Source organism: Anser brachyrhynchus, assembly GCF_964034855.1.
Source record: "Anser brachyrhynchus genome assembly, chromosome: 10".
NCBI classification, from domain to species: domain Eukaryota; kingdom Metazoa; phylum Chordata; class Aves; order Anseriformes; family Anatidae; genus Anser; species Anser brachyrhynchus.
This window is the reverse complement of record NC_137705.1, coordinates 9555342-9578084: the sequence shown is the minus strand read 5'-3', so window position 1 is coordinate 9578084 and position 22743 is coordinate 9555342. Positions and strand designations below refer to the sequence as shown.

Below are 22743 nucleotides of genomic sequence, written 5' to 3'. Positions count from 1 at the left end.
GCTGGTCGGGGCGGTGGGACTGCACCCAGAGCACAGCCCCTGCCAGCACAAGCCCTGGAGTTGCTGAGCGCTGCCTGGAGGGGTGCGGGCAGTGCAGAGCCGTGCTCAGCACCCTCCTGAGCAGCCTCCTCTCTAGGACCAGGGCTGGAAGGACACCCCCTTACCATGGCAGGAGAATGCTCCTGGGCAGGGCAGGCCCCGGTGGCCTTGCTCTTCCTTTATTGCCTGGGGAGCAGTCAGGGACAGTCCACAGCTGCCTTCCCCCCTCAGCCCCCCAGCCTGGAGCCACCCAGGCGAGGCTGTGCTGTCCCCGAGGGACTGAGCCCCCCCAGCTCCAGGCTCGGGCAGGGGCCGAGGTGACAGAACACCCGTGTCACCGCACGGGTGCAGCTGGGAGCGGGATTTGCTGCACGCCTCTCCCCTTACTGGGCATCATCTTGTAACGGGGTGCCCAGGGCGGCGCAGCGCAGGAGCTCCAGGCCCTGCCCGCACAGCACGCAGTACCAGCGCCGCTCCCCACCCGCCTCCGCCGCCTCCCAGCAGTCCAGCTCGGCCAGGTCAGGCACGTGGAAGAAGGTGGTGCTCAGCGCCTCCAGGCCACCCCAGTCCAGGTGCCACAGGGTCAGGCGCTGGTCCACAGAGGCGGAGAGCACCAGGTCCGGCCGCAGCACCCTGATCCCCGTTACGTGGGCAGCGTGGGCGCAGGGCCTCGAGACCCTCTCCAGGATGCGCAGGCGGGGCTCCGGTGCAGCCTCGTCGGCGCTCAGCGCCACCTCCAGCAGGCAGACGTGGATGGAGCCGTCGTCGCTGCCGCTGGCCACCAGGAAGCGTCCCTCTGGCAGCTCTCGGATGTGGAGGCTGTTCACGCCGCAGCTGTGAGCCATGACGGTGAGCAGCGGGGTGCCCAGGGCTAGGAAAATAGGCTTGGTTAGGATGGAAGGCTCCCCGTGGCTGGAGAGAGCAGAGCAGCTGCTGGGACGGCCTCGCAACATCCCCTGGGAGGCAGGAGAGGGGCTGCCCGGGGCTGCACTCACCCAGGGGCTGCACCTCTCCCTCGGCACGGTGCAGGGCATCCACGGCATCCCCGATGGAGGCGGTGATGTCCCAGAAGGCGACACTGCCATCGGTGGCAGCACTGCACAGGAGGTGTCTCCTAAAAGGGAGGTGTTCAGGGAGACTTGAGCCACCACCCTACAGCTCAGAGCGCAGACAGACAGCCCCCAGGTCCCCGCTGCCACCCAGGGGATCCAGCAGAACGGCCCCACTGCCCTGACGGAGCAACCTCCCCCTTCCCTCCACCAGCCACGCTGCGCAGACACCACAAGGATGAGCGCTCCGTCCCTTCCTACCAGCCTCGACGAGACTTCTCCCCACCGCCCTGGTGCCGCGTGCTGTCCTTGTGCTCAGGACTCACCTCTCCCCTCCTGCCCCCGCGTGCAGGAACGCCTCCACCTTCAGCACGCAGCGCTGGTGGTGAAACGACTCCGCCACGAGCGCCAGCTTCTGGGGGGCCTCCAGCAGCACGAAGAGCCTGCGGTGGAGCGGGGTGGGGGTCAGCGCTGGGAGAAGGGGGCACCCCTGCGAGGTGCCGCCCTGCTCCTGGCACGGAGCTGGCAGCTGAGCCTGGCAGCGGCTCCTCACCGGACGGATCCGTCGCTGCACGCGGCGGCCAGGAACTTGCAGGGTGCCAGCAGCTGCTCGGTGGCGGTCCCAGGCACAACCGCGAGGGCCATGTACCTGGGCAAACACACAACACTTGCTCCACGGCCAGGTGACGCCTGCCGCCCCAGGGGGAAGGGAACGCAGCAGGGCAGCCCGAGCCCAACGTGGGTCACAGCCCTGGGCCCTCGGTGGTCCCAAGGACCGAGCCCTTCCCTAACCCCAAAGCCCCTTGAAGCTCTATCTGCCTCAGGCAGCCACTGAGCATCACCTTGTCTCCGGGTCCATCTTGACGAGCTTGTGCCTGTTTTTCATGCGGTCCCAGTGCTCGTCCAGCCGGTGGGAGGCCACGTGGATGACCTGGCAGGCCACTGTGCTCTCGGAGGCCAGGTCTGCGGCGCACAGCAGCCGGTAGCACTCGATCTGTGCCCGGCCGCCCGCCGAGAACAGGAGGGCGGACAGGCCCGCCGTGTCCGTCTGCGCAGGGCTGGCCAGCGCCAGCGCCCTCACGCTGGAGATGTGGTCGCTGAGCCTGGCGAGGGGCACGGCTGCGCGGGATCGCTCGCTGAGCGTGAGCACGCAGGCCGTGGTGTCCTCGCTGCCGGTGACGAAGACGTTAACGGGGCGGTGGCCGGGTGCCTGCACCGCCCCCAGGCGCCGCACGCAGGTGATCTCCCGCCCGTGCAGGGACTCCAGCAGCACCTGCTGCTCGCAGGGCTCGGCCTCGCTGCTGTAGAGCATCACGTCCCCGCTCTTGATGTAGGCGAAGGTTTCGGCCGAGGGGCTGCTGCAGTAGGTCCAGGAGCGGTGTCCTCCTCCGCAGGGGATGCAGTGGAGGTTCTCCCCAGTCCTGGTGCTCCACACCACAAAGTTGTCGGCGTGAAATCCCAGCACGAGCAGGTCCCCGGCGGGGGTGAAGCGCAGCTCCTCGATCCACTGCAGCCCTTTGCAGGGCCTGTGCTTCCACAAGACCTCCAGCCGGTGGCCCTGCAGGCGCAGCTGGCGGTAGCAGCCGTCCCGGCCCGTGCTGTAGATGCAGTCCTTGTGGCAGGTCACCGAGGTGACCCCCGCCTTCCCGTGCAGCCCAAAGAGCACAGACAGAGGTTCCTCAAGGGGAAGCCCCCCATTGTGTGACAAACAAGAGGGCTCCGACTCGCTCTCGGAGTCCTCACCAACCGGGGAACCTCTGTCGGCAGCGCCGGTGTTCTCTGTGTCCGTCCCCGGGGAGCTGCTGCAGGGGAAGAGGAGGAGGGAGCCCCGGCGGTCCCCGCACACCAGCAGCCCTCCCTGGGGCAGGAAAACGGCGCAGGTGTGCCAGCGCTGCTTGCAGGGGGGCAGCCGGTAGCGCCCCATCAGCCGCACCGAGGGCGCCCGCCCCGGGCAGCAGGTGACGTCCATCCAGAGCATCTCCCCGTGGGGACCGGAGGCCAGCAGAGCGGCGGCAGTGGCGGGGGGCAGCCCGGGGCGGGGGGCCCAGCTGAGCCCCAGCACGGCCCCCTCGAACAGCCTCAGCCTGGCGGCGTGCTCGGGCTGGCCGAGGGCGAAGACGACGAGATGCCCGTGGCCACCAGCCAGGGCGCAGAGCGCGTCGGTCCCACCGGGCAGGGGGCTGACGGCCAGCACCCCGCGGGACCCGCAGGCGGCGGCGGGGCCGAGCAGCGGCACCCAGCGCCCCGCCGCCTCCTCGTACGCCTCCAGCCCGCCCGCCTCGCCCAGCGCCAGCACCCGCCGGGGCCCCGCCAGCCGCACGGCCCGCGGCCGCCCCGGGGCTCCCAGCGCCACCGGCGCCGGGCTCGGGGCCTCCCGCCGGGGCCTCCAGAGCCGCGCTCCGCCGTCGGCGCCCCCGGTGGCGAGGCACCCCCCGGCGGGGCGCAGCGCCAGGGCTCGCAGGGCCCCGCGGTGCCCGCGCCTCGCCCGCCGCACGCCGCCGCCGCCGCCCCACTCCAGGCAGGCTCCGTCCTCCCCGGCGCTCACCAGGCTCGGCCCCCGGAGCGCCACGGCGGCCACCCTGGCCCCGTGCCCGTAGCACAGCAGCAGGCAGGCGGCCTCGCCGCCCCCTCCCAGCTCGCCCACGGCCCAGAGCCGCACGCTGCGGTCCTCGGAGGCGGAGGCCAGCAGCCCCCGCGGCGCCGCGTAGCTCAGCGCCAGCACCGCGCCCCGGTGCCCCCGCAGCCTCCGCCGCGGCTCCTCCGCCTCCGCCGCCCGCCACAGCACCACGGCCCCCGCCGCCGTGCCGGCCGCCAGCGCCAGCCGCCCCCAGCCCGTCCCCGCCAGCACGGCGCAGCGCAGCGCCCCGGCCCCGCCGCACCGGGCCCGCCGCAGCCAGCGCCCGCCGCCCCGCCACTCGTACAGCGCCACGGCCCCGCCGCCCAGCGCCAGCGCCAGCCGCCCCCCCGGCGCCCAGCGGGCCTCCCACACCCGCTCCCCCAGCTGCCGCGCCGCCCCGCCGCCGCACGCCGCCAGCCGCGGGGAGCCCCCGGTACCGGCGGGCCCCCGGCGCACGGCCAGCACGGCCAGCCAGCGGCCGCCGAACGCCGCCACCCGCACCGCGGAACCCCCCCCGCCGCCGCCGCCGCCCGGCTCGGCCCGCAGCCCCAGCACGCTGGCCTCACGCAGCACGCTCCGCCGCCCCGCCGCCGTCGCCACGCCGCCGCCGGTCAGCAGGAACGCCGCCACCTCCGGGCCCGTGCCTGCCGGACAGCGCGTCAGCCACCGCCCGGGCCCCGGCCCCGGCCCCGGCCCCATCCCGCTCCCCGTCCCCAGCCCCGTCCCGGTCCCGGCCCCCGGCGCCCATCCCCGGCCCCTCACCCGCCAGCAGCACGTCCCCGGCGAACTCCAGCGCCGTTACCGGCGCCACCAGCGCCACCGACTCCATGGCCGGGAGGCGCCGCCCTCCCCCGCACGCTTTATTGGCGCGCCGCGAGGCCCCGCCCCCGGCCGGCGCGGGAAAACGCCACGTGCTCGGTGCCCGCCGCGCCGCGCCTACAGCTCCACGTGCGCCTCCCCGTAGGCCTCGTCCACGGTCCACTCGCCCGGGCTCTCGGCCCCGGCCCCCGGCCCCCCCCCGTAGCGCTCCATCTCCTGCTGGAACCGCTGCTGCCGCCTGCGGTTGGGGTCGACGTTGATCCAGTTGTTGGCGATCCACTTGGTGCCCTGCGTGACCAGGCAGCCCCCGTGCAGGGCGAAGTCGTCCAGCTCTCCCACCCAGCCTGCGGGAGCAACGCGCCCGTTAGGAGGCAGCGGCGCGGGTGAACGCTGACGCTGCTCCCAAACCGCAGCGCTTGTAAGGACTCACCGAGCTACAAGCCAGGAGCTGGCTCTTCTCAGGTAGCTCCTCCTGGTGCCCCTCCACGTTCACCCTAACCCCATCCTAGCACCTACACGGGGGTCTCCAGGGTGGGCTCCCTATGTGCAAAATGCCCATTGCCTCCATGTCTGCACTCCCCACAAGGGGTTGTTGCGTTCTGCTTCGCAGATGCCATTTTTCTCAACTTTTCCCCAAAGGGGAAGTGGCATCAAAGAGAGGGGCGCTGCCACTGGAAGGCTTGTGGAAGCCAGAGGTTCAAGGCCTCACCATGCACTGTGTTTCTGCAGTTCCAATCAATCCTCTCTCTTAATAGAGATCCCATGGATTTTCTGTGGCAGACTTCTGCAGCCTTTTTCCATTTAGGAACAATTTACTCATAAAAATACAACAGGGGTCTCCTAGCAGGGCAGTGATGGTGTTGATAGTGTTGTCCAACGGGACAAACAGCGGTCCTGTGACCTCGCTGTGGATTTTCTCAAGATGGAAACTCTAGCTGGGCTGCTCCCAAGAGACATGGGATGCTACATTCCTGCCTGCCAGTGCTCAAAACCCACCGTTGAAATGCTCTGGAGTCATGTTCCCCAAACAGTTTAGAAGACTGAGGTTAATCCCCCAGCCTGGCTGTCAGGGAAAACTGCACTGCACTTTGTGAGAAAGACAGCCCCAAGGAGATATATCATCGGCCTGCAGCTGAGCTACAAAGCAGGAGCCGGCCCCAAGCACGGCAGAGCCCTGCGCGGGGTGGACTGCGCCTCCCTGTGCTGCAGAGCTTATGGCCATGCCTTTGTCTGCCTCCCCTCCCCACCCCTGTGGGCAACACCACATCAGTGAAACACTCTGAATTGCAGACCAAGTTCCAGCAGGAGTTTCAGCTCACACAGCAGGGTGGAAGGCAGCTGGCGATGGCTAGTGCAGCCAAGGTCTTTGTTTGCTAGCTAGTCCCGTCCCCCAAAGACATCAGGAGCCACTGACCTACTGCCTATAAACAAAGGCTTTTCAGAGTCAGGAAGCTCCTAGCCAGCTGGTGACAAGTAGACCCTACAGTTCCCACTAGCAGGCAGCTACCACCCTTAGGCTCTCTTCTGAGCTCCCAACTGCCGCAAAACCCACAGAAGACAGCTGTCACCTCCTGCAGTCCTACCCTCCCTAAGAGCCAAGTCTTGAAGGGGAACTGTACCTTCTCCATCTGACAGGTAGTTGTACCAGAAGACAGCAGTGCCTTGCTGAGGTTTCACTCGCAAATTGCCCTTGTCACAGTTCTTCCGAGTATCTCGCAGGTCAATGTCGTTCTGGATCAAAGACTGACCAAAAAAAAAAAAAAAGAAAAACAGAGAAGGTGTCGTAAACAGAGCTGGAACAAAGCGCACGGACTGGGTTGCCTCTGCTGCCAGCCATCACCCTGCCCTTTGCTTGAATGCCCGACAGGAACAGCTGAAGGCTGACAGGGCTTTCACAACCCATTTGCAACAGCCGATTTCAGCCCCCTGGAGATCCATGATCTGCTTCTGAGCAGTTGCTCGTTCCTTAAAGCATTGCCTGACAGCAGCACAGCATACCTGGAAAGATTTATCCTGAGATCAATCTTTATCAAGATTTTCCTCGTCTGAGGAAAATTGCCCAGGTACAAGCAAGCAGGACCTGTGTTACGGCAGCAAGGTCAGAAGACCACCCCTTGTGCATCTCAGCGGGGAAGAGCTGCAGCTGCCAAAGCCCTGGACCTCTTCCCTTGGCCTCTGAGCAAAAACACTGCACGTGGAGCACAGCTTTCCCATTTTCTGGCTGTGAAAGCTAACGTCCTCCAACCTCATGCACCCTTTCTGCAGCTACAGTGAATCCAGGGGCTCACAGTGGGACTCAGAATCCCCAGGGTTAACACGTAGGAGAGATTCACTCACCATCTCTTCGTATGTCCTGTTGTCAGCTATCGGAAAGACCGTTTCTCCTCCCCCGGTCACATTGTTCAGGTAGAACAGCACTGTCACGTACCTGTAAGGCAGGGCGCAGTGGCTGTCAGGGCACATGGCTGCAGCAGGAGATGCACAGGGCTGTCCACACCCTGCCCTCCACCATACGTCCCTCCAAGGCATCACAAGACATGCAGTTTACATCATTTTTTTTTTCCCAAGGACAAGACAAGGACAACAGAGAAAATCCCAAATCACGGCGGTGAGGGTGCATTTCTAGCCTCAGGCGGGGACAGTCCAGCAGCCCTGCAGAACCACTCTGCGCTCCTCGGGCCGGCCCCACGGGATTCGCCCACCTCCCCCTTCAACCCAGCAATCTCCAGAGCTCATTTGTGAGCCCCACCAAGGAGTCCCAAGCGAGGTGAGGTGAAACAGCTCTCCACACCTCTTCTCTAATATGTTCCAGATTGCAAAAAGCTTTTTTTCAAGACCTCACTGAGCTCTGCAGTCCCCCCCGGCCAGACGTACAGGCCTTACCGGCACGAGGTCTCGAAGGGAGCGCTTTCATTGGCGACCAGCTTGGTGTGACTGCAGGCGGTCTCGGGGAAGACGGGGCCGCTGTCCATGTGGGCATGGTAGTGGCCTCCTTGGTCGTACCGCACAACCTGCAGGGGCTCGCTGTGCTCCACAATCTCGGGGGGCAAGCGAGTGAGGCGCATTACCCTGGGAAGAGGAGAGCAGAGCAGGTGAGGGGAAGACAACTTCGGTCTGGTCAGCCGCTACTCCCGAAGCACCGAGTACATCCAGAGAAAGAAAACCCCCTTCCCCAAAAGACCGGAGAGACGGATGGGCTGCAGGAAGCATGCCAAGAGATAACTAGGTCCTTACAGATCTGTTAGACCATCAGCATCAGCTCAGAAACTCCTCGTCAAGGTTAATAAAAAAACAAAAACGAAGGGTGCATCTCCAGCAGGACTGCTCTCATGAAGACTTTGCTCGCTCAGAAAGATCCCTCCTTTGTGTGTCCCTGGAGCCTTCATGTGCCATCTCATCGCTTCTCTGGACTCCTGCACACCACCTACAGACCTCGGGGACAGTTAGCAAAGCACAGGGCCCCTGCTGAGAGTGAACGAGAGACTAGCTCTAGGAATATTCTTGTCACCTAACTCACCTTTCCCTGTTGCCTTTTCAACAGCCTCCCCCCAGGGCAGAGGGGCACGGAGGGCTCTGGGGTTTTTCCGCTGCTTACATCTGAGATCATCCCCAAGGCAAGCAGGTACCGCTCGAGACCTGCCAAAGAACACTCACAGCTCTGAGAATTTGGACTGGTGAAGCCCTCGGGGTGGGCGCAAGGGGAACGCCACACCAAGTCGGGATGGCAAAGCCCCTCCAGGCACCACACAGTCCCACGGAAGATTGTAACAGCGTCCTTCAGCACCGTGCCTGCGGGTCCACGGGGGCTTTCTAACGCTGGCAAACCGAAGAGGGTAAATGCAATATGCCAGTGCCTGAGTGCGCCGGCTAGCTGGCACGGAGAAAGTGGCAGCCACAGTCTGCTCTAATTAAGGCAATATGCGACCCCATTCTCCCTCTGGAATGTGCTGAAGAAAAGGAGTGGCCAACGGCCGTTTTCAAGCCTGAGGACAGATTTTACCCACCCATGTCCTGGGCGAGGACCAGCACCGCAAGAACGAGCGAGTCTCCAGCCAATTATCTGAAACTCACCACAGCTAAACGATTTGGCCTGCGAGCTGGGTTTCAACTCCTCCCAGTACCAAGTCTGAGGTGAAGGGAAAGGTAAGAGGTTCTCCCATCTGCTGTGAGACGCCCTGAGATCCATGCACTCAGACGAGTAAACTAACTCGGTTTTCTCAAGATAAAGTCGTGCTTATTATTCAGTCAGCTCTGAGCAGCTATGACAGACTCCAGTGAAATGCATGAGTAACTAAAGCAAATGACAGTAACTACTGGCACCCAGACAGGATTGGAAAGGGGCAGTTTCTCCCAGTAAGCTCATTTACTAATTAGAATGAATTATTTCATATAATGCCAAGTCTTCTTGGTTTTATAAGGCTGTTCCCAAAAGTGAATGGATATGCTGAAAGGTTTGATTTTTCTTTTTCCTTTTCCAGGGGACAATACAAATTCTTGTTCTAATGAGAACCTCCTCTCCCCATTTCATGCCCGCGTTCAACGCTCTTTATACTCCAGATTTTCACGCAATTAGGAAGTGTGAATATTAACAAGTCTGCCACTGCATCTCCCAGCACAGGTGGTCCTTTCGCCTACACAAACCCAACCGCCCCTTGGCTGCTCAGCCCTTACCTTTGCCGTATGGATCTCATGACCTGGTGGGCCCCCTCGCCCTGGTACAGCCAGGTGTGCTGGCTGTTGCGCACTGAGTCGCTCGTCTTCACTTTCTGGCTTCCCATGTACTTGTGGAAATCACGGATATTCAGCTGCTTGAACTCCTCCAGACTCAGCACGCCTGTGGGAAGACAGCAGAAGCAGGCTGCCTCTCGTGAAGGCAACAAACACACTGCTGCGTGCTGAGTCTGGAGATCATCCACCGGTCTTATTTCTAGCATCCTGCTCACATCTCCCTGTCCCTGCTTCCCCTTACTCCACGTGGTCTTTGATGACGCAGTGCCACATCCAGGTTGTGACCTGGTCCCTTGGTGGCACGCACCAGCGTAACAATGGAGGGAAGCGGCACTCTGGAAACAAGGTCCTGCCAAGAGCCCTTTAACAGGACCTTCCATTTGTACGTGTCCACAGTGGTGGAAAAGCCACTGACGACTCAGTCATACGCTCCTGCCCCTGCCAAGAATGCCACCAGCCCGGGGCACGGGGTGCCATCCGGATATTTGGGCATTCACACGGGTACTGCTTCAACTCCAAAGCAGCTCCTCTCTGGTGCTCTCAATGCCAGGTCACTGGAAGAGAGCATGCACAGCCTGTGCATTCACTTAATTTGATTAGGAAATGAAGAGTTGCTTAATTGAGGACGCTCTAATTAGAGCAGCAGAGGTTAGAGTGCACGTCCGGGCCAGCAGGAGCCCTTGGGAGACCAGGGGAACAAAGGGCAGAAGTGGCCTCTTGGGATACAGAGAGCTGGCAGCAGGGAAGGGGGTGAGCACCAAAAGCTGATCAAGGTGATCCCCACGTCCACCAAAGCCACCCTCCCCTGCCAGGGAAGCAGAGCTCTCAGCCAGCTGCTGAAGTCTCCCTGCAAACAGGCAGGGAGCAGAGGGAGCACCTTAAAGCCCGCAGCCCACAGGCCTGGCCAGGGACGTGGCTCTTGCTCCTCCCTGCAGGGCAGTGTCAGGAGTCCAGCACGCCAAGGACACGGGGATTCCCATGGAGCCGCTCTTACCGTTCCCATCAGGATCGGCCTTGACTGCAGTGTACATTTCTCGGATGTTTTCGGGAGTCATCCACCTGCCGTTCCCCAGGCGGGTGTGGGTCAACACCTGAATTTCAGACAAGGATCAACCAACGGGCACTGGTTTCCTGTACTAACGCAACCCTACAACTTCCCTGCTTGAGGCCTGGCCGACTCTCCTCTGTCGAGCGTCAGCCAGCCAGGCGTCAGCACATCACTGCAGAAAGCTTCGAGTGGGAATCACCCGGCAGCCACACACACCGTGTGGCCGATCTGCACTGTTATTTCCAGTTTAGGTCATGGCAAATGACTGCTGAGGCTCAGTTAACCAATCCTAAGGTGAAGGGGACAGAGCTCTCTCCCTTGAAGGGAAAGTAAAACTGCTGATGATAAAACTGAATGCTTTTACTCCTCTGAGATAAGGGCTAAGAACAAAACACTTCCTCTCCAAGCAACATCTTGGAGAGCCCTCAGCAAGCTCTGACCTCCAGAGGAGTGCCTGGGAAGCGACATCCTTCAGTGTGCCCGGATGCACCCTGCCATACAGGACAAGGGTGCTCGTTATCCCCCTCCCAGGCTCATTAATATGGGAGACTTTGCTGATGTCCTGTCAGCTGTGGGAAGGCACAGCCAGCCCTGTCACAGGCTGCACAAACAGTACAAATTCACTTTGTGAGGATACCTAGCAAGAAGAAATCCACTCTACCTCTTTGAGCTGCAGCTGCCCATCCTGATTGTGGTCAAGCAGATTGAAAATGTCCATCTGGCTGATCTCTATCATTTCCATGGCTTCTTCATAGTCATCCGTTGGTAGGATCTGGCTCTTCTGCAGCCCCTTCAGCTGTGCCAGATGGATGATGAGCTTGCATTCCTCCTCTGTCAGGAAGTCTGGAATTTCTGCAGGAAAAGTGTGAGCAGCAACAGAGACTGAGGAATTGTTACAGTGGGACCCATACCAATGGCAGGCCACCCAAAAGAGAAAAAGAAACAGAAATTTAGAAACTTCCTAACAAGTCAGGGGGATGGGACATTCAAACACATCCACCCTTCTACCTGAAGAGCTCTAAAACAGCACCCGCCACACACCGGAGGGCGGAGGCGGGTATTTTTACAGCAGCAGTTCCTAAATGTTTGGACCCTGGGGTCAAGCCCTTAAGTTTCTTGCAGACCAGCACAATGCACAAAGGAGAGAACAAACACGGGCATATCGCTGCAGATTATCACTTCAAAGGTTATGTGTGGAGCGCAGTCTGGGAACTACTGCTCTACAGGAAGGGAGGCCACGAGTCTTTGCAGTGGAGGCGGTGATGGCTGGGGTTTCAGGCATCCTTGCTCTCAGGTGGAGCAGGCAGCACTCAGCAAAGAACCGAATGCGTTTCAGGGGAACCTGCCACACTGCTCTTCTGTGAAACTCAAACAGCAAGAGACAGCTTCCTGACTTATTCCAATTCGTTCCCTTGATCCCCAACTAAAAACGGTCTTCAAATGTGTTATTGAAGTGGAAGGCTCTGCACGTTGCGGATGCCACGCTCCGTACCCAGGCAGCATCCCGGTATCACTGCCTTTTCTTTGCAGCATGACATCAGCAGCAGTCATGCAATTCTCAGATCCCAAGCAAATTTTAATTAAGAGAATTTAAATTAAGCCCCCACTGATGACTGAGAGATCTCTGGCTGCACGGTGCACTGCACACACACTTGCGCAGCACTGCGAGGTCCCGTCCCGCGGCGTGGTTACGCGGCTGGGGACATTCCGCTGCCTGGCTCCTGTTACTGCTATGGCTGCCTCATTCCCAGCTGCTGAGGCTTTTGAAGAGGGAAAGAACAACCATCAAAGCAGGACAGGTTTAAGTGCTTCTGGACCCAGAGCCCTGCTCTCTAAACTGCAGCCCGGCAGAGCTTCTGCAGGTGTGTGCCGAGGACACGTTATATCCCAGCCACAGCAGCAATCCTTCAAAGGGGGAAAGGAAAAAAAAAAAGTTAATTACTTCCATGACCTTAACTCAACCCTGTCTGCTCCAACTGTCACTGTGCAGTTGGCTTCTTGCTAAGTACAAACCAGAACTAGCCCTGTAGAAAATGAAATGAAGGCCCAGAAACACAATGCAGCCGGCTGTATCCGTAACACCCTCTGAGGAAACAATTTCCGCCATCGGCAGCACAGAGTCCTCGGAGCAGGGGATGCTTCAGATCTGGAGCTTCCGCCGGCTGGGATCAGCTCGGTGGCACGGCACCAGGTCAGAGCTAACTGTACAGGCTGGCAAGCGACGGTCCCAGTATTTCCAGTTTCCTCAAAGTGGGCTAAAATAATGACGGCTTCTGGAATCTTAATTACGTGCCGGAGGAAGGACAATCCCTCTCTTCAGCGGTGGTAATAGGATTTCGTAACGAAGTACAAATCGTGTTAGCCAGGAAGTGCTCTCTGCCAGGCAGGTTGCAAGGTGAGGGGCTTTCCAGCTAAGCGCCGGCAATCCGGAGCGCAAACAGCCTTTCTCCACAGCTGTAAATTAGTTCCTCAGCTCTGCGAAACAGTTAACTTCTGGCTGCGAGACCATCCTATCTCCCTGCCCGCTCAACAATAGATCCAGCTAAACAAATGCCTCCTAATTGACTTTGAGCAACACTTGATTGCTTTTACAAAAAAAAAAAAACAAAAAAACAAAAGAGAGGAAAACATTGGGGTTTATGAAATAATGACTAATCCCGGAGCGAGAGAAAGGGGATGGGTTGGCGCACTGGTGTCAAACAGAGGGCCCCAAGACACACGGCCAAGTCATTCACCCCTCCCCGGCTGCCCTCATTTCCACACCTGCTGATCTAAGCCAAACCCCTGCTAAAATCTAAACAATCGGGGCCGCTGGCAAACGAAAATTGGAGCATTGTCTTCCCCATGAGGGCTCTGAAAGGGCCGCACTTAATGAGGATGGGTCGTCACGGAGGTGGCTCGCCGGCTATAAAAGGCAGCCCGCAGCCCGCAGCAGCTCAGTCCGGGGTGCGCCGCTCGCTCCGAGCATGGAGGCGGCTGGGCGCAGGCAGCCCTCGAGGCGGGGAGGCCGCTGGCTGCCGGGCCTCCTGGTGCGCCTGCTGCTCTGGGGCTCCCCGGGGACCCGGGCGAGCTACCTGAGGAGGTCGTCCAGCTGCACGGCCATCCCGCGGGGCATGGCGCTGTGCTACGACATCGGCTACTCCGAGATGAGGATCCCCAACCTGCTGGAGCACGAGACCATGCCTGAAGTGATCCAGCAGTCTTCCAGCTGGCTGCCCTTGCTGGCCAGGGAGTGCCATCCCGACGCCAGGATTTTCCTCTGCTCCCTCTTTGCCCCGATCTGCTTGGACAGGTAAGAGGTTTTTACGAGTTATTTCAGCCGTAGCCAGTATTTCAGCCCCAGCAGCACGACTGCATTCGCCTCCCGAGAGCAAACACGTGAAATCCGATCACTGTGGCCACTTTCAGGCAGCGCTGCCCCGCGCAGCGAGGGGACGCGGGATCACCCAGCAGGGACCTTCCCTCTGAGCGTGAAACACGAACGCTCCTGAGGGGGGGAATAAAATTCCCGTCCGATGACCAAAAACCAGCCTTTTGTTGTTTGCTCCCTGGGCTGGCATGCCCCAAGCACACTGAAGACCCCACGGCGTGGCGGAGCACAACACAACCCCGTGGGGCAGGCAGCGCGGCGGCGGGGCTGAGCCGTCCGGCTGCTGCGAGCCCACCCGCCCTGCCATCCCGCCTCCCTCCCCAGGCTCATCTACCCCTGCCGCAGCTTGTGCGAGACCGTCAAGAGGAGCTGCGCGCCCGTCATGGCTTGTTACGGCTACCCCTGGCCCGAAATCCTCAACTGCGACAAGTTTCCTGCAGACCACGAGCTGTGCATCTCGGCGGTCTCCACGGACGAAAGCTCCTCCAGCAGGAGAAGTAAGGGTTTTTTCTCGTTCTTTTTCCCTGTGCCTTGTTTGTGCTCCTAACACTTCTGGCTGTAAGCTGTATTTAAAACAAAAGTGGAAATTTTGTTCTCTGGGGGAACTCCCCTGTGACTAGAGAATGAGCAGGGCGCTGACTGAAGCTCGCTCCCTCGGGTGCTGTGCTCGTCGGTCACCTGGGTGCCATCGGACCCCACGGGGCTCGGGGCAGGGGGGAGAAATCTCTGTAAAAGACACGGGAGTGCACGGTGCGCAGCCTCCGGGAGGCGAGGGGTGCTTCCAGCCGAGCTGGGACACTGCAGCCCTGGTGTTTCTGCTACACCCGGGGTTCACAAACATGCAGAAAGAAAGGTTTTTCAGGCCATGAAATGTTAGGAAACAGCACAAAGGGGCACGATCCTCTGCAGACATGAGCTACACAAGAAAAAAATCTTTAAGGCTATGAAAGACAAAAAGCACCCAGATAGTAACGAACACTGGTGGGAAACTCAGCAGAAACTACAGGGAGAGCAGACGCCTCCTTTCAGCCTCACCGGGTGGAACCTGGCCACGCTGGCTGCTTTACGGTTTCATCCCAACTGGCCGCCGTTCGTTAAGCACTTTCACTGCTGCTGCAACAAGCAGCAACAAACGCAAGCCGAAACAAAGCCCGGCGAGCAGCGCCCGCCCGAGCCACGGCAAAGAGAGCTTAAACTTTTCCATCCCGGCAGCCCAGGCTGTCCCTCGGGGACTGGGTCGCTCCAGAGGAAGCACTGTTTCAAAACTGCAAAGCCAAATTGTTTTATGCCTTTTGCAGCGAGGTTTGACAAGGGTGGTATAACCACATTTCTGTTGCAGCAGTGCCCCGAGCCAGCTGCAAGGACTGCGAGCTTGAGGAGGCCAGCACTGCCAGGGAGATCCTGGAAAACCTCTGCGCCAACGACTTCGGTGAGTGCACCCACCTCCTCCTCCTCCTCTTCCTCCTCCTCCTCCTCTCCTCTCAGTCGCTGGCGCTGCCTCCAGCAGCCAAGTAGCGGCATGCACAAAAAGCAGCTTGGCCACAAAAACACGACTTGGAGGAACTGCAGCTTTTACAGCAGATCCCAGAGATTTTCAGTTCTCGACTTACCCGTTAACTAGCAGGACGACCCAGATCTGTGCAGCACCGAAGGGGAAGTCTTGCTTATTTTCTGTGGGCTCTGATTTGTTTTCAGCCTGTCTGCTGGATACAAGCACTGCACTGGTTTTCTCAGAGACCAGCTTTTCAATCGATGCCCATAAAATCCTTCACAAACTCCACGTTAGCTATTTCAAACTTCAATACCATCGTCCCAGTAGTGCAACTCTCCCTCTCCCAGCCCAAGCAGGTGGCAGAACTGAATCTGCTCAGTTTGCTGGCCTGAAGTTTGCAGGACATTCTTCTGAATTAAGGCACATAACCTTTACAAACGAAGTTAAATTCCTGGGCAGCTGGCAGCCGTGTCATCCCAAAATCCCAGCTCAGAGAAAAGTCTGGTGATTTGCACGAGCCCAGGACTTTGGTGCATCCACTTGCTTGTGCCGCTGCTTCCTGCAGGGTTTCTGCCCGGGCCGCGGTGCTGCTGTGCCTTCTTCACTCATGAGAAAAGCAGAGTGAAAAGAAGAGCGTTCAGTACTGGGAACGCTAACCACAGCCGAGAACTTTTCTAGGTTCACTGCAATTACATGGGGCTGGATGGCTGTGAGACCACACCACAGGAACAGCGAGAAAGCTTCGCGTTGGTGCATTGTTTAAGTAGCCGAGAGCTACGAAATGCAAACAGAACTAACAGCTCTTTTTCCCCCTCCAGCGGTGAAAATCCGAATCCTCAGGAAGAACACGACCACAACAGTCTCGGACTTTGACCTGGACCCCTCCAAGGTGGAGGTCCTGAAGCACGGCCCGCTCCTCCGAACCGAGATCCCAGGCAGGCTCCAGCAGTGGCTGGACATAGACGCTACCTGCGCCCACAACATCATGAGAGGCACTCACGCAGGGGTCTTCGTTGTCAGTGGAGACGTGCAGAGCGACAAGGTGGTGGTGAACAAGGCCTACGCCTGGCAGAAGAAGAACAGGAACCTGCACCAGGCAGTGCGGAGGTGGAAACATCACCGCTGCCCCGAGCAGGCTGGCAGGAAGGTCTGAAAACCTCGACTTCAGCAAGGAGAAACCGCTCCCTTTCCTACAGCTAGAAAACTCCTCTTCCTGGCAGTCGGTCTTCCGGAGATGCACAGTATTTTTAGGCGATTCAAAGCAGTCATAGCCAGCAGATAGGGCCTCACCACAGATCCCTGACAGATCCCTAGAACTGTTTTACTGAGACAGAGCTCACGGACGCAGCCCTAAAACACTGCTCTCTCAAGGTTCTGCAATCCGGGACTTCCGATAACATTGATCTTGCCCGAGTGCGGGCTCACTTTCTGTCCAGAAATGATACTAAAGTTTCCCTGACTGATTAGAGATGCTTTTCATGTAACGGAGCAAATACTTTACTTTTGAACAGCCTGAAGTAAATTATAGGGGCAGAGGAACCCACCCAGGCAATGCCTGGCCCCTTAAAAATTAATGCAAACCTCATCTCCCGAGCAGTCTTTCAGGCTGTCCCTTCAGCTTGCAGCTTGAGCATTCACGGGCATCTGCACAGGCAAAAGGAAGCAGCCCTCCTTGGGCAGGAAAGGCACATAGCAGAGAGAGATGAGGATTTTTGCTCCAGTGGGAACACTTTTTTTTTACATTAGAAATTCAGTTTGGATCAGAAGATTCTGGTAACTGCAGAATTACTGAAGGTCCCACCAGAGCCTTGAGAGAGCAGAGCAGGGCTGGGACCTCAGCTGCTGGAACAGCTCCGCTTTGGTTTGCGGCAGCGGTTTGCCTGGGGCTTGGAGGTGAGCCCCAGCCCAGCAGCAGGTATTTCTGCACAACCTGAGGCTCCCTTCTTTGCAGATCTCCTCCCTGCCACCTCAGAAATGTTACACATCTTCCTGGCCTTCTCTCTGCATGCAGAAAAGACAGAAAACGGGGCAACACCCAGCCTCACGAAGCTCTCTGCAGATCACTCTCTCTCCCAAGACTGTAATTACTTTCAGCAGTGAACACAGCCATAGCTCGACACGACAGACCACAAAGCAGAACACAGCAACCCCTCAAACAAGAGAACAAGTCGGATTTCTGCTGTCTAACAAAGCATTGTCCACGGAAAGTTTTCTACACTGGATTAAACTTGGGACTGAAATAAGGAGACGACAGAGAAAAACAGCTTTGGGGATAAATACGTCCTTCCCTGTGCAGAAGTCGGCAGCCTCAGTTGCGGAGAGAACCACCAGCTTCGGTGGAGACACATTGCCTCCCTGTGCTCGTAAAGCACACCAACAGCCCGAGCAGAGATTGCCTCTTCAGATTCGGTGTGGGCTGAGATTAGCACTCACGATGCTCCCACTGAAATTCAGCTGCGCCCTGACATTTGTGCAGCGATTACTTCTATTCCCCGAGGCTCAGATGGAAAACGCAGTGAGATTTCCTATTTTTATTCCTCCCTGCTGCCTTGCCTTGCAGACTGCCGCCCAGTCCGCAGAACCGGCTGCCAGGTGGTCCCTGCCGGGGCAGCATCCTCCGAACAGACTGCATTTTGAAAATACAACAGAACAAGTAAAAGCTCCGAAGGTTGAAAAGGCTTTGTCTGATATTTGTTTTCCATTAACTGGATTATTTGATTACTAGTGTTTCCTAACTAAAAAGTGCACAGATGGTCTGACTTACAAGCTTTAGAAATGACGTCTCATAGCCAGAGGGGAGAAAAAATAGGGCAGGGACTTTTGCATAGCTCCGTGAAAACACTCGGGCTCAATGCAGATGACTTACCCACATTTAAAAAACAAACCGCAAGTTCCCTGGTGGTGCCCAGGCCCATGCTCCGAAGCACGGAGCTCACATTAAGCCATTAACGAGTCTGCTGCCTGCAGTCCCACTACAGCCGGCTTTGCTAAAAGCAAAGATCGCAAACCAGCCACTTACTTCCTTAAATTGGCTCTTGCACGCCGCAACACTTCTTGTTAAGTGAAACCCCCAGAAATTCAGGAGCCTCTCTTTGCCAGGGACTCCTGGTTTCGTCTGACACTGCCACGTTAAATCCACACCTCCGCTCGTTTAAACAGCAGCAATGCAATAATTAGCTTTTAAAAGTTAGTTTAGATTGGCGGTGTTTGCATAGATAGAGAAGTCTCTGGAAGTCTTTTAAAGCCAGGGCTGGCTCCTGGCAGGTTCATCTGGGAGATAAGAGCGGTCTTGCAAGTCGAGGTTTCTAAATAAGGGCCTCCTATCGGAGGAGAAAAGGGAACAGACTTGTGGGGGATCTAAAACATTGACTGTCCATCGCTGTCCCTTGAGCTTTCCCTGATGCCAACCTCAGAGGGCAAAGCCTGCCCCAGAACCTGACAGAGGTGCCAGAGTGACACACCAGAGGCTGTGGGATTACTGCTGCCAGGAACAGCCGGCCTTTATCAGCTTCAGCTCCTTCCTTGCAGGTCGGGATCAGCTCTTTTACACGAGCAGTACCTGCGGGGCAGAGAAGGTGGCAACAGGAGCAGGAGAAGCAGCCTGATCACCCCGGATCCTGAGTCTGGCCATTACAACAATCTCGTGAATGCTGACGGGTATTCGTGTGTCAGTTTCTGAGGGGTTCGCGTGTCAATTTAATGAATGTCTTTCAGAGATCCACTTAGAAATTTGCAAACCAGGAGTATCACCTATGTAGAAATGACAAGAGAACTCTGTATATTTCCTACAGGTACTTGTTGCATTAAAGGACCTTAATAAGAAACTTATCTGATTTATGGCCAGGTTTTCAGCAAGTATAGTTAATTTTTAATCAGAGGAAAACTCGTATTATTGACAAAACACCTAAAAGACTCTCAGCATCATCTTTTTCAGAGACAACACGTTTTCCCTGAATTTGGAGTAATAGGGACTTCATAATTGTTTGTCCCCAAAAATTAATTGGTATATTCTCAGCAGATTGCCAGAGCACAGAGATCAATCAGGGAGACTTTACCAACCTCTGCAAGAATCACAGAAAGGTAAAGGCGGCTTTAAAATATCTGAAATAGGGATGTTGTGTGGGTGTGCGCCAGGGCAGCCAGAAATAAAGACAAATCTAGAGCAGGACGCAGAAGACATTAAGTCTAGCACTTCTGACATTATTCGTCTCCTCGGCACTGAAGCACCACGTCGCTTTGCCACCGTTTATTGCCAAAACCTCGCGCGCCTCCTGTCCCTCCCTAACACCGAGGGGCTTCTTCGAGGTCCTCTTCGGTGCTCGTCTTCGAGTGGGTGGTGGGCCAGGGGGACCCTGCGACGCCTGGGAGGCCAGCCTTTGAATCAACCACCAACCTTTTAATTAACCGCTAACCTTTACATCAGCCAGCAGCCTTTTAACGAAGCTTACAGCCAGCCTCGCCGTCCACCTTTCAAGCAACCTTCCAAATCCCAGGGTCAAAGCCCGGGGGGTGCCCGCCCCGTACCCGCCCCCCCCCGCGGGCCCAGCCCCTCGGGGAGCCCCGGTGCCCGGTGCCCGGCACTCACCGAAGAGCAGCGGCTTGAGGCTGAGGGTGCGCACGGCGTGGGCCCTGCCGGGCACCAGCTCCACCCGCTGCGTGTGGCCGACCTGCGGGGAGAGCGGCGGTGAGCGGCGGCGGCCCCGTTACCCGCCCCCCCGGTTCTCCCCTCCCGGTCCCCCCGGCCTTGCCTTGATGCCCTCCAGGCGCGGCAGGGCGCGGGCGGGCGGCGGCGGCGGCGGCGGCACGGGGGGTGCGGCGGGCGAGCCCCCGGCGTCCCCGGCGCTGAGGTGCACGAAGAGCAGCAGCCCCAGCACGTTGAGCACGTAGAGGTGGGCGAACACCATCAGCACGAGGAAGTAGGGCCGCGAGCACACGGGCCGCGGGCGGCCCCCCGGCGGGCCGGGCAGCGGGGGCCCCTCCGGCCCTGCCGCCGCCGCCGCCGCCATCAGCGCGTCGCGGCCCCGCCAGGCCCCGCGCGTCGCCGCGGCAACCGGGCGGCGTGCTGCGTCACCGGGCGGGGACACGGCCCCGGCTGCTTCGCCGTGTTCCCCCCCCCCCCCGGTACCGGCGCTGCCGGCTCCTCGCGGCCGCCCCGCTGGGCCGCGTGCCTGGCGTGAGGGGAAGAGGGGCCTGCCCCCGTCAGCAGCGCCGGGGCGCCCCTGTTCCCTCACCGGGGAAGGGAGGGAGGCAGGAGAGCGCAGCGCTCTCCCTTTGAAAACCTCCGCTGGGAACAAGCAGCGGGCACAGGATTAGCTCCTAGGGCACTCCTAGGAGGCTGGGGAGGCTTTAACTCCTCTGAGCAGCCCTCGTTCAAATCCACCCGCCCGATTATACGTGCTGCGAAAGCTTGCCTCACGTCTCGGGTATGTGAAAAGGGCCCCACATGCTGACACGCAGGAATTTAGCACCCCCAACCCCCAGGTTAACCTTTGTTGTTTTTATATAGCGTCACTTGACAGAGTACACATCAAATGCAACGTTTCCACACACAGCATGGAAGAGAACCCCCTGATGTCCTCAACTCAGAGGCTCCAGCTCCACCTTACCGGCCGCGCACCCCCCCTTCCTGGTGCAGGTGACATACACACGCCTGTGAAACCTGAACACGGGGCCTGCTTCCTACAGCAAACAGGCAAGCATCAACATTTAAGCAACCTTTTTTTCCACGTTAACCCCTACCAAGATGAACTAGGTTTTCATATTTTTATTTTAGTGTATATTTTACATTAGAAAAAATGTTAATAGAAAAGCTCCACATGCTCCTAACAACCAATTTTCTGATAAGTCCTCACCATTATTGATACTAATATACAAATAAATTAATTTTGCTAGTTAATTTCCTGCCTGGCTTGGTGCAGGCTCTGCACGAGCAGTGCACCTATGTTCAAGTGCCTGTCCACATTGCCAACAAGTGCCAGGAAGTGTGTTGTACATAATCGTTCCTCCTCATAGTGTCGCAGAGTTTTAGTTTCACCTTGATGAATGGGATCAAATTTTCTTAACCATGTTACCCAGCAGGCACAAGTATTCTTTACCAGGTTGCATGGATTGTTTCACCCTGAAAAAGCCCCAAGCTTTGATTAACAACTGTATGCTACTATTCCCTCATCACTCACTTTGGCAATACAACACCCTCCCCACAAAAACAAGGAAAGCAAGAAATCTACATGGAAGACCTAAAATTCATCAAATGCAGAATGTGACCTGGCTCAAGGCATATCCCCCCCTTGGTGACCTGCTCCCTCCCCTAAAATTCCTCTGTTTGCTTTTGTTTGAGCAGCAGGACTTTGCACAGCTGATTTACAAGAAAAGAGATGTCACATGTAATTGTACTAAATCACAGCCACTGCTGGTACTGTCAGGTCAGACACAGCAGCAGCCACTCTTAACACCAGCTGCTCTCCTCATGCAATGCCAGTGCTACAATGTCCTGGCTAAAGGAGCATCAGGAAATATAGCCGAGTTATTTTGTAGCGTCCTTCGGTGCCAAGGAGGATTTCTGGGTCAGAGGAAGGGAGCAGAAGAGAGGGAAAAGCCCATTAAAATTTACCAGCAGATTAAGGAAAAACACTCCACTGCCAATTTATTTTTAAAAAGGGTTGTGTGTTATTCTAAGGTTTGTCTGTATAATTGTACAACCGTTGAAAATTACATAAATTGTAATGATCTAATACTATTAACAGCCATTCAGAGAAAAACTCCCTCCCCTTTTGAAACCATCAAGGGCAGGAGGGAAATGTCCCAGGAAATATGCCAATCTGAACTCTGGCCTCTAGCCTGGCAGAAACAGAAACAGAAAGATAAGAGAACAAACTGGACTAAGATGTGGTGTTTGCATGTGTCTGACTTGCAAGGGGAGGGGTGGCTTTGTCCTTGGCCGTGTTCTCCCAGAGGCAGTGCCTGCTTATCCTGGTGAAGCTGCCATCACTTCACTTGCTGCTCTCACCCCTGCACTTTGTCATTTCCTCCTGTCTTATGTGTCATGGAAGTCTTTCAGCAGGGTCCTTCGTCTCTGCTCCGCTATGTGCATCTGATTTTCTAAGTCCTGGTAAAACAAAAGGTAGAAACAGTTAGCGTGAATTCCCCAGAGGTAAGTACATTTCTTTTTAGGGACTCAGCTCATCTGATAAACACCAACCTTCACACTTCACGTGCGCTCTGGATCACAAGATTACAGATCCTGTTTCCTTTTGACATAGGCTGACTGCAGTTACCCAGCTCTTGCTCTGTCTAAAAAGCCAAGCACTTAAGGAATCTGCTCTTAACCAGAGGTCTACAGGCAGCTTCCTCCACACTTCTGCTGGTTCTGCTTCAGTTCTACAGGACTCACTGCAGCCCTCCCTCCTCTCCCACAAAGCAGTGAGCATTCCATTTTTACAGCACCCACTGGCTAAAGGAAGAACGGCGAGATTCTGGGTCTAGTCTCTCAGCATCCTCCCTGAACTGCCTTAGCTCTCCTGCACAAGTGGTAAGCCTGACCATTACAAAATCTGGCCAGCAGGCTCAAGCAAGCAGAACACT

At 57.6% G+C, this 22743-nt stretch overlaps 4 protein-coding genes and 1 long non-coding RNA gene across 7 annotated transcripts in view; 2 read left to right on the top strand and 3 right to left on the bottom strand.

The window, feature by feature from the left end:
* Positions 1-185: 185 nt before the first annotated feature.
* Positions 186-4626, bottom strand: WDR6 (WD repeat domain 6). The gene is made up of 6 exons (XM_080606775.1): positions 4468-4626; positions 1931-4349; positions 1642-1737; positions 1415-1531; positions 1035-1153; positions 186-910 (listed from the first exon to the last, which is right to left on the bottom strand). Exons 1-6 carry the CDS (start codon positions 4532-4534, stop codon positions 423-425), a joined length of 3306 nt encoding a protein of 1101 aa, XP_080462901.1. The 5' UTR covers positions 4535-4626; the 3' UTR covers positions 186-422.
* On the bottom strand, positions 4553-20197 carry P4HTM (prolyl 4-hydroxylase, transmembrane). Its single transcript, XM_080606794.1, has 9 exons — positions 19911-20197; positions 19748-19829; positions 10962-11152; positions 10247-10343; positions 9196-9358; positions 7408-7593; positions 6862-6952; positions 6144-6267; positions 4553-4868 (listed from the first exon to the last, which is right to left on the bottom strand). Exons 1-9 carry the CDS (start codon positions 20166-20168, stop codon positions 4642-4644), a joined length of 1419 nt encoding a protein of 472 aa, XP_080462920.1. The 5' UTR covers positions 20169-20197; the 3' UTR covers positions 4553-4641.
* Positions 11159-19724, top strand: LOC308200673 (secreted frizzled-related protein 5-like). Of its 2 annotated transcripts, none has more exons than XM_080606798.1 (4): positions 11159-13592; positions 13995-14167; positions 15013-15099; positions 15981-19724. In XM_080606798.1, exons 1-4 carry the CDS (start codon positions 13267-13269, stop codon positions 16313-16315), a joined length of 921 nt encoding a protein of 306 aa, XP_080462924.1. In that variant the 5' UTR covers positions 11159-13266; the 3' UTR covers positions 16316-19724. The 2 variants fall into 2 exon arrangements, with proteins under 2 accessions (XP_080462924.1, XP_080462923.1); XM_080606797.1 differs by having other exon boundaries at positions 15010-15099.
* On the top strand, positions 19911-22738 carry LOC308200680. The gene is made up of 3 exons (XR_013955746.1): positions 19911-20051; positions 20669-20854; positions 22422-22738. It is a non-coding gene; the product is annotated as an uncharacterized lncRNA (long non-coding RNA).
* Positions 20912-22743, bottom strand: part of ARIH2 (ariadne RBR E3 ubiquitin protein ligase 2) — a 30257-nt gene continuing 28425 nt past the window's right edge. For both annotated transcript variants that reach the window (XM_080606792.1, XM_080606793.1), the window contains one exon: positions 20912-22267. In XM_080606792.1, the coding sequence (XP_080462918.1) occupies positions 22196-22267 (72 nt within the window). In that variant the 3' untranslated portion in view covers positions 20912-22195. The remainder of the gene's footprint in view (positions 22268-22743) is intronic.

What these genes read in the sequence shown, in the direction of transcription:
- P4HTM (XM_080606794.1), bottom strand. Translation starts at nt 20,168, where the DNA reads ATGGCGGCGGCGGCGGCGGCAGGGCCGGAGGGGCCCCCGCTGCCCGGC. An exon ending in CGCGCCTGGAGGGCATCAAG is followed by an intron (nt 19,830 to 19,910) that starts GCAAGGCCGGGG and finishes CTCTCCCCGCAG; the next exon opens with GTCGGCCACACGCAGCGGGT. An exon ending in CCCTTCGAGACCTCGTGCCG is followed by an intron (nt 6,953 to 7,407) that starts GTAAGGCCTGTA and finishes CCTGCCTTACAG; the next exon opens with GTACGTGACAGTGCTGTTCT.
- LOC308200673 (XM_080606797.1), top strand. Translation starts at nt 13,267, where the DNA reads ATGGAGGCGGCTGGGCGCAGGCAGCCCTCGAGGCGGGGAGGCCGCTGG. An exon ending in GCCCCGATCTGCTTGGACAG is followed by an intron (nt 13,593 to 13,994) that starts GTAAGAGGTTTT and finishes CTCCCTCCCCAG; the next exon opens with GCTCATCTACCCCTGCCGCA. An exon ending in AAGCTCCTCCAGCAGGAGAA is followed by an intron (nt 14,168 to 15,009) that starts GTAAGGGTTTTT and finishes TTTCTGTTGCAG; the next exon opens with CAGTGCCCCGAGCCAGCTGC.
- WDR6 (XM_080606775.1), bottom strand. Translation starts at nt 4,534, where the DNA reads ATGGAGTCGGTGGCGCTGGTGGCGCCGGTAACGGCGCTGGAGTTCGCC. An exon ending in AAGATGGACCCGGAGACAAG is followed by an intron (nt 1,738 to 1,930) that starts GTGATGCTCAGT and finishes GTGTTTGCCCAG; the next exon opens with GTACATGGCCCTCGCGGTTG. An exon ending in GCGGGGGCAGGAGGGGAGAG is followed by an intron (nt 1,154 to 1,414) that starts GTGAGTCCTGAG and finishes CCTCCCTTTTAG; the next exon opens with GAGACACCTCCTGTGCAGTG.